General features: G+C 37.3%; 1 protein-coding gene across 1 annotated transcript; it reads left to right on the plus strand.

The window, feature by feature from the left end:
* Nucleotides 1-2980: 2980 nt before the first annotated feature.
* Nucleotides 2981-8624, plus strand: LOC121782934 (protein S-acyltransferase 8-like). Its single transcript, XM_042180942.1, has 5 exons — nucleotides 2981-3306; nucleotides 5231-5416; nucleotides 6839-7144; nucleotides 7271-7504; nucleotides 7741-8624. Exons 1-5 carry the CDS (start codon nucleotides 3268-3270, stop codon nucleotides 8224-8226), a joined length of 1251 nt encoding a protein of 416 aa, XP_042036876.1. The 5' UTR covers nucleotides 2981-3267; the 3' UTR covers nucleotides 8227-8624.
* Nucleotides 8625-10394: the final 1770 nt, after the last annotated feature.

Below are 10394 nucleotides of genomic sequence, written 5' to 3' on the forward strand. Positions count from 1 at the left end.
CTGATGTTTGGGATGAACCCGTCCCACTCCCGGTCCCGACTCCATGTTGAACGTTGAGTTGAGTTTAGGTTGGAGCGATACCCAACTCGACCGGATGCGCTTTCTCCATGTGAAGGGTAATTGTACCGTATCCTCCACCCCTTCGGAATGTGTATACGTTTTTGCAATAGTTGCAATACACATTATAAGTGTCAGGATCGTTACTATCTTCTACCTTCTTGAAATGTTTCACCATGATGTTTGAGGTTAAAGACCTTTGAACTGGTCTAGGGGGTTGAGGAGGGTGTCCACGGCCACGACTACGGCCACGACGACTCCTTGGTGGTGGTGGGGGTGGCATTTCTTGAACCTCTTCTACCTCCTCCCCCTCCTCCTCGTCGTCATCATCATCATCATCGTCGTCTTCATCAAGATTCATAGGGGTTGGAATTTGTTGAGAATAGGCACCGCGACCGGGAGCACCACTACAGGTACCAACATAAGCATCGCCTTGGGATTGAGAGCGAGAGAGAGCAATACCATGTGCCACATCTTGCTCTTCTTGAGTCTACAAAATAATATTTGTATTGTAAATATCAAATAAAATTATGAACAATAATGTAATGTAATTCAAAATTAATTAAATTAGTAGATACTAAATATTAACATGCCACACATCCATGTTCATTTGAGAAATCTCATCAATAACGGATCTCCGAGATGGACTCTTGGACTTTCCCTTTCCCTTATCAACATGACCTTCTCGGGATGAAGACATCTTGATATGTAGAAATGTAGAAATATGAAATAATATATATTTTTTTTGTTTTAGCAATTGAGAAAGAAAGACAACTTATAGAACTACGAGAACAAGTATAAGTGTATAACAATGCGTAATAAGAGTAGAACAAGTAATTAAATGGAAGCACAATAGCACAATTGAGAAATTAGAGACAAAGAGAGAGAATTGGGAGATTGAAGAGAGAAACTCTTATTAACACAAGAGTGGGGTGAATGTAAATGAGGATAGATGGGGGTATTTATAGATAAAAATGGGGGGAAAATGGAAGAATTCGAATTTGAAATATGATTTTTTTTTTTGAATTTTCGGAAAACCGCCGGTTTCCGGGACAAAACCGCCTGAATCGCCGGTTTCAGGAACAAAACCTCCGGTTTGGTCAACAAACCGTCTGCCAAAAGTTGCGCCATGTCGCCTCGTGTCCCGCGCCGCCACCGAAAGCCACTGAACCGGCGGTTAACCGCCGGTTTCCGGTCCAAAAACCGTCGGAACCGGTCGGTTTTGCCGCCTGAAAAGTTGCCCCTCGGCCCCACCCTGACGCCTTGTTTTACGTGCCCGAATTGCGACGGTTCCGGTTAACCGGCGGTTCCGAACCGTCCCGAACCGCCGGTTCGGTGACGGTTCCGGTTCAAAAAATCATGAACCTGAACCGGACCACGACCCGAATTGCGACGGTTCCGGTTCGATAAAATTGCCACAGTTCCGGTTCGGAACCGGAACCGCCCGGTTAACCGCTGGAACCGGAACCGGTGGGCATCTCTGGCTATAGGGAGCGGCGACCCAACCACCCCTTGCCTGGGAGCCGCGGCTCCCTTATTGTGGATACTCTAAACGTTTTAGACCAAATTCATATTTTGGTCATAGGGAATGGCTGGGTTCCGAGCTATGGGATGGGTTTGGCGAGGCCCAAGACAACCTGACTGGTGGCATTGTGGGCACATGCTAATCGGATAATTGATCTTATTTTTTATGGTATAAATATGAAGCTTTCGTGTTCCAAGCAAGTGCTAGTGGCAAGTGTCTTAAGATATCTATTAGATTTTCTATACAAAACTTAGGAATCGGAAACAAATTATAATTGTATGTTCATGTAATTTAAATCTATGTTCAAACATTGTTGGAGGGTAAAAACACAATAGGGATGGGGCCCTTTTAGTTTCGGTTATGGTAGATTAATATTGAGTTGAATCTGTACCTTTTCTTTTTAGGTCAACAGAAATCAATTGAAAAGAATATACTATTATATTTTACTAATGCTTATGATTAGTTCACTTTATTACAGATCATTTGAAGATTATCGTATACTTATATGGGGGCTATTTTGTTTTTCAGTCGTTAAAAGAAGAAAAAAATTGTAAAAGATTAATTTTGTCCCATTCTTTAGGATGTCTACATAAAAATGTTTTATCATTTAAAACATCATCATTTGGTACTACCCACCACTTTATTTTTAGAATTTAAGATATTAAAAAAAACAAGATGATCAAAACATTGAAGCAATAATTATCAGGTCAATATTCTGATCGCTGAAATTTTTACTTACTTCTAACATTATATTCTAAATACATATAAACACAATATTATCCAGTGAAATTGGTCCAATTGTTTAGAGACGATAACATAAAAAATCATAATTTCAAACGTGTAACTTTTTCTTTCAAAAAAAGCTACCAACCCTTTTAAGCTAAGGCACTAGAGTAGACTTATTATCTTAGAAAAACACAACACATATATAACAAAAAATATAATCGAATTAATAGTAAGAACCATATTCATGAAGAAAACTATCGATGCAAAAAATCAAGATTTGTTCATGTATTAGTAAAATAGTTCATTTTATATAGTTACGCATCTGAAAACTTGTGTGTGCGAGTGCGATGTGCGAGTGCGATATTAATTCTAAATCCACAATTATATTTCTTTATTTCTACATTTGAGTATCGTATTTATTTCTCTCATCTTCATTTAATTGGCCACCTATTATTTTGAACAAAACACTAAATGTCCAACTAAATTAATCAATCAATACCAAAATAATGTATTATTTTCAAATCAAACGCCACCCAAACACAACAAATCCACTCTAAATTAATGAATGATTAGTGACACAAAATTCCAAAAAAAGTGAATTAATTTATCACTCAAGGAACTAAAAAAAAAGGAATCCATTTCCCCAAAAACATTCCAAATAGTAAAATCAGGTTGGCAGCGAAGACGAAGACCCCTAAACTATTTCAAAATCCCTAAAAAACCCCAATCTTAAATTGGCTGCATTTTCAAATTCAACCTTCTCTAATAATTACGCCCAAAAACAGAGAGCAAAAAAGGGTGTGAGCACACAATTAATTACAGCTAAAAGTTTCCCACTCCCACCATCGCCACTGCTGTGCGTTTTCGTGAGATGAGCAGACTGTCCAAGTTTGAAATCTTCGATTCGCTTCCGGCGTAGCTCCGTTGCAATTTTTTTTTCTGGTTCGGTTTTGTGCTGAATGGCTAAGCGCGTGTACCAAGTATGGAAGGGTAACAATGTGAGATTTGTTCCGTTATTCGCATTTTCTCGACTTTCATTTTTCTGGACTTCTGTTTAATTTTGTGGAATTCTGTTTTGCTTTAGCTTAGCTTGAAGTTGAGAGAGTGCTGAAATTAGGGTTGTTTGTTTTTCTGCTGCTCTTTTTAAGTTTATTTTAATGAAGTGATAATATGGAAGCTAAAGAATTTTGTTTTGTTTGCTTAATTGGATGTTTTTGTTTTCTGTATATGCATATGTGTGGAGTATAAGACTTATTCGTGGCTTTCCCCTTTACGTGTACTTAATCTTGCAGCTATGGGGTACTTAAATGCACTTAATTTGATGTTGTAGTGCTATTTTGATTGATTGTCTGGTTGTACTTCTCACTTGCTTGGATTAGTTATACTTTTGTGTAGTCATATAGAATCCATAGATTTGATGCATGATTGGATGATTTCTGTGTTTCCCTGATCTTCTTTTTGGGGTGGAATAGGTGAAACTTTTGACGAGTATGATTAACTGTAAACGTGATGTGTCGTATAGATTGTATTTGTAATATGCTCCAGCCCCTTTTTAGCTCACATAAAAATTATACATTTGGGTGTTTGTGTGAAATAATGAGCAATTCAGCTGCAAATAATCGTTATCCTTTCTTAACATTAATCTTGTATCTTCATGATATGACAATTGAACTGAAGGCTTGCAGAGTTGGTGGCAACGTATATATTTTGGTCACTGATTAAGGATGGTGAGATGTATTGAATCTATAATCTGTATTAAGTAGCTATTTTACTTTCATGATATAACTATCAGAATCGAGATCTTCCGTGACTCATGCTTGGTCTGTGATATGGAATGCCACTTTGCTTACCGATTAAGGATGATGAGATTTAATGTCAAACATGGCTTTTAGTACCTGTAACATCACCAAACCCTTCATCTTTCATAATAGAGAAAAGGAAACTATGATGCTGGTGGCTTTTGACAGCTGATGCAAAATCTCTAAACCAGAACTGTTTTATTGGGTTCAAATCTGTTGTACCAGATTATTCAATGCTACATTACACTTCTTATCTTTTCATATTGTTTGGCTAGATTTTGGTGTATGCTATCTCTATACAGAGTATAATAACCAGGTCTTATTTGCCTATTCATATTCATTGTTGGCAAACTTCTTATTTATGCCTTTGAGCACTTGAAATTTTAACCTTTCTGCCTGTGGGAGTGGAGATGTTACACTGTTCAAAACAAATCTTGATAAGTTCTCTCATCATTCTGTTATTTTATATTGTCAATCTCAAATAGCTGTTGACGCTAGGTTGCATTTTGTTAGCATGTGGAGTTTAGCTTATTCACCATTGCAAATGGCCTTGAAATTGCATATTCCCGCCTGTCAAAACTGCTCAAGTACTATTCCGTCTCATGGATACATATTCATGCTTATGTAAGAATTGACCATATATTGGAATCAAGTGGTATTTACGCACATGTTTTAGGGATGAACAAAGTAGAATTGAAGTATTTGCTTTTACAACTCACTTTTAGCTTCTAAAATGTGACTTCTTTGGCCTGGGAAGGTAATTGCTTTCATGAATTCTTAACACATAGGGTTAAGTTGTTGAACGCAATCATAGCTTACCCTATCAGATGTTTAGCACTGGTAATTAGTATTTACAACCTCCCTGCATTCCCTCTGTATGTCAGTTATGGTAGTCTATACATTCAATTACATTGACAAATTCTGTGGCTGGGATCTTGATTATCAATTGGAGTCTTGTTTACTACCTATATCTAGTAACTAGACAGGATACACTAACCCCTTTTTACTGCAAATTTGAGAGAACTAAAATATGTTATGAAAGAAAGGGTGGAAGTGATTCTATTTCATGAAAGGTTATGTTATTCTACATGTAGATGACAGATTTAATTTGCACCTTCTGCAGATCTTTTTCCTGAATGGGAGGTTGATTTTTGGCCCGGATGCAAGATCACTGCTTGTCACCTTATTGTTGCTCATTGCCCCTGTCGTTATCTTTTGTGTTTTTGTTGCAAGGCATCTTCGTCATCATTTCTCGTCCTACAATGCAGGATATGCAATCATTGTTGCTGCTATAGTCTTCACCATTCATGTTAGTTCCTAATATCTCTCCTGATTATTATGTAAATATTATGGGAATTTTCCTAAATTGTTTGTAATGGATGCATCCTCCTGCATTTTGGTTTATAACCTGTGATGTTGATTTTTCTACTAGTAGTAATAATTCGTCATCTCTGTTCATCCTAATCTAAATTGCTAATTGGTTCTGAATATATCATATGCATATGGGAGTCTTCTATAAATTTTCTCATGTAATTAGTGAGTTACTTTAAGAATATATTAGAAATAGTCTCAGCACAAGGTACCTAATAGTTAGTGACCGAGAAGGCTAATGAAGGGGGTTCTTATGCTCAGTACAGAATATCTGTAACAGCAATGTTTATGTTTTTGGTTATCAGGGCAATATCATATTAGTAGAGAATTCATGATATGATATGTATCTTGTATCTCGAAGAAAAAGGGTATGCTGGATAAATTACTGTTTGGGCTGTGTTCTATTTTTCATACTACCGTCCTAATAGGTTTTTCTTTATAGAATAAGAATTACTACATTACTACTAATATAGACTGGCATTCAAATCATCTAGTGGGTTAGTGTGTGACTCTAAAAAATAACAGAAGGAAAAGGACTGGTGTTTTGACTGTTAAATTCTGAAGTATAGGGTTTATAATTTCTCTAAAGTGATCCACTAAATGAATATGATTTGAACCCCATCAAGAACATAACTGTAGCATTCAACTCTCTGGGATAATTTCTAGGATACGTGGATTGAATAATACTCTCAGTTTCTATATTTTTGAATTTGATCCAGGGCAGCCTTATGGTTTCCTTGCAGATGCTAGTGTCTTGAGTTTAGTGTACTAAAGAGCTCCACTAATTTCTAACAGTATGGCTTGTAGTACCAGAAATACACATCACCTTATTGTTGGTATATGCTTGTTATGGATGAGCTCACACAACATGGAATGGGAAATACAAGTTTGACATTGCTTAATTGTAGAGCTTACAAGTTATCAAGTGGGAACTTGTAGATAGTACATGGATACAATAGTGCAATGGCAGCCAATAACGGTTTGAATCAAACTCTTTTGGGATATTTATTTGTTAACCTAAATTTACAACCGGATCATATGGCCATATGGCAGCTCAGAAGGAGCTTGATTGAATGCATAGAAGCAACTACCTTTGTGGTTCTTTTATTCATCCACGTGGACTTATGCCCACATTAGGTGACTGAACTTCTTTTTCTCTTTTTACTATTTGTGGTTTCATACTATTAAGTTTTAACTAGTATATGGCTAAGCAAGTCACTGTAGGTGTATTTTATACTCTACTGATCATCAATACCATTTTATATTCAGTATTGCATTTATGGTCAATGTGATTATCCAAAGAGAAGAATGTACTATGGAAATCTTCATGGCTTATGGTCGTCTTTAATTGATTACTTAGGTTCTAGTTTTGTTGTTTCTAACCTCATCCCGAGATCCTGGGATTGTGCCACGTAATTCACACCCTCCAGAAGAAGAATTTCGTTATGATACTTCTGCGTCAGTGGAGGTTGGTGGACGGCAGACACCAAGCCTCCAGTTCCCTCGAACCAAAGAAGTAATGGTCAATGGACTCCCTATCAGAGTAAAATATTGTGATACCTGTATGCTATATCGTCCTCCTCGTTGCTCACACTGCTCGATTTGCAATAATTGTGTGGAGCGTTTTGATCATCACTGCCCTTGGGTAGGCCAGTGCATAGGAATGGTAAGATATGTTCTTCAAATCAGTTGATTCCTTTCTTCCCTTCCTTTCTCTGCATTTTTGTTTTCTTTTGCATTGCTCCTCGTTACGCCTAACTTCTTTTTGTTCTTTTCTTCAACTTATATGCAGCGAAACTACCGTTATTTCTTCTGTTTCGTTTCCTCGGCAGCCCTTCTTTGCATCTATGTGTTTTCAATATCAGCTTTCTATATCAAGGTTTTGATGGATGATCATAAAGGTACTGTGTGGACGGCAATGAAAGAATCTCCTGTATCTGTGATTCTGATGGGTTACTGTTTCATATCCTTATGGTTTGTTGGTGGGCTGACTGGATTTCACCTTTATCTAATAAGCACAAATCAGGTTTGCTTCCAATTTTTAACATTCTGAAGTTCAGTTTCTTGTTTCTACTGTAACACATTATCACTTAAAACTGGAGAAATATTGTCTATTCCTGAGTGTGAAAGAAGCATTGCAGTGTGTGTGAAAGAAGCATTGCTGAAACTGTCGAGAATCATTTTAATCTTATTTGTCGATTTTGCTTTGAGAAAATACTTCAGTTTATAATACAAATTACTATCTTGGGGTTTTCATTGCAGACAACCTATGAGAATTTCCGCTACAGATCTGACAACAGGATCAATGTCTATGATCGTGGTTGCTTAAACAACTTTTCCGAAGTATTTTGTACAATGGTGAAGCCATCAAAGAACAACTTCCGAGCTTTGGTGCAGGAGGAATCCCAGAGGCCACCTATGCCCCTTTCAAGGGACAATGCTGAACCAGAGGAACCTGGAGATGGCCGACGTATGAAGGTGGAAGATGATTTAGACATTGGTGGAGATCTTTTGAAGATCTCACAGCGTCATAACATTGAAGACATTGAAGCAGACATTCGTAGTAGAGGGAGCGACGTGCCCCATCACAATTCATCTGAAGGAGATTCCGTGTTGGGTTCTGACAGACGGCCCCCTGGCGTGCAATCAGAACCAACACGGCGCGCAAGTTGGGGGCGAAGTGGGAGCTGGGAAATCGGCAACGAGGGAAACTTTGCCAATTCGAAAGAAGCATTGCAGTCAGTGTGAAGAAGAGCAGTAGGCGTGCACCGGACATCAAGTGGTAAACTTGCAACTCGAACGATGTTCCTTTTGCATTTAGATATTGGAAGAAAAATGCCATCTTCTATTCAATCCAAGGCCAAGTTGATCCATTTTTACTACCTGTTTAGGCTAAGATTTGTGCTATCATTCATCTCTTGCTCCTCCTCGGATCAATCTAATCTTTGCCTTTTTTTTTGTTATTTTTATGAAAAATGTGAAGGTTTTTATGTAATTGTGGTGGGGGAAAATGTCATTTTCTTACTTTGTATTTACCTCAAACTTCCCTATTTGATATCCATAGTCGTGCGTGGGTTTATGAATCGGCATTCTTTGTGTAATTAACTTTTTAACATAGATTTGGTGACATTTATTTTTCGGCTTTACCATAATCTATGTTGTATCAACTATTTTCAGTTGTGAATCGTTACAATTTGGTTAAATGCATTGCGTTATTTTGCAGAGGTAAAAGATTAGGCATAAGAAAATACTGTAATTAATATCAATTCTTGAAATATAACTTTAATAAAATGGAAATCAAATGACCAACTCGAATTAATGCATTTTTCTAAACGTTTGAACAATGAAAGTGATAAGCACTATGTAACATCCACATTCATTTCAACATATTAATGTCAACAGTTTTATATATTTTCTTACACTCAACATCGTATGTATAGTTCATTCTTGATATGTACCATCAGAAAACATAATGGATCCTTCAAGAAATATTTTAGTAATATTCTTCACACTTGGTCTCTATTTCGTAGTCATTCTTTCACCAACAACTGCATCAAAAGAAAAGGAACACCACAACAGAAACTCACCAAATGCAATTCCATATGAAACAGTAAACCGTTTCTGCCTTTACAGAAGGCTGTATGTGGAAAGGCCCTTCTGCCTCAGTGTGCTCAAAAGAAGTCATGCCGCCTATGCAAAAAAGGACAATTTAGTCCCCCTTCTCGAGGTTGCCATAAACTCGACCTCCATTTACGTGTGCAAGACCTTGTCCTATTTGCAGGACACTTATGCTAAGTTCAAAACGAGGGAAGTCGAGGAGTGCCTGTCCTGTTATGAGGAGATTGCCGGATACATGACAAAAGTCATAACCGATGTTTCACAAGAACCGGCCATTGCAGGTTTAGATGGTGAGGTGATTATCAGCTATGTAAACCGTTGTGACAAGGCTGTAGTGAAGCACAAGGGCATTTTGGAGAAGAATCAACTAGCCATCGAGCATGCCAAGTTGATGATGGACATTGCTGATGGCCTCAGCAATACGAGCAAATTGTAAAAGATCGCTATGTTTACTATTTAGGCATTACTGTTATTGTTAACGATACTATTTGGGGATAATAAGTTTCATAATCGAACAATAAGTGTATTAGTAATTGATAGAAACATGGAAAAGAATATTTGAGTTTTCTGGTGTTTCATTTGTTGATGTTTCTTTATTTGCTACAAAGGATTTTACATGGTTTTTACTCTTTTCTTCGTTTCTTCCATTGTATACAATCTTTAATCATCATAAACACCAGAATATTTAGTATTACAAACACATATATAGCAGAACAAATCAAACACAAGACAAAAGAAATGAGACGAGAGTCGCATAACATGATCTCAACTCTCAATAACCTGTATACAATGATAACTCAGAAGGTTTCAAGATTACAATTTGGCATTGTGCAAAAGAACTTGTGATGATAAACAGTTGCATCGCAGTCGACCATTGGCTTTTGCACATTCCTCAATCGATGAATTGTAAGCCTATAGAGTCAGCTCCACTGGAGCTTGATGCCATTGCCACCAACATGTGAGGCAGAAAGCGGGTGTCATTGTGAGCTTTTGATTATATCTTGAAAATGGAAACATATATTATACTACATCAAATTCATCATCTTTACTAACCCAGATGTTAGCAATTGAAACTAAAAATATAACATATAATTGTCCCACATTGGTGTCAAGTGATAACTGAAACTAGTATATAAGTCTCATGGGCCCCTCCTCCTATCACCAATTGGTTTTAGGATGGAACCCATGGATTTCTATCATGGTATCAGAGCGGGTCACCGATTGTGGGCTAAAATTGACTGACCCAGCAGTATCTGGGCTGAAACCGAAAAAATGACTGACCCAACAGTATAACTGGG

The sequence above is a fragment of the Salvia splendens genome, chromosome 20, assembly GCF_004379255.2.
Source record: "Salvia splendens isolate huo1 chromosome 20, SspV2, whole genome shotgun sequence".
NCBI lineage: Eukaryota > Viridiplantae > Streptophyta > Magnoliopsida > Lamiales > Lamiaceae > Salvia > Salvia splendens.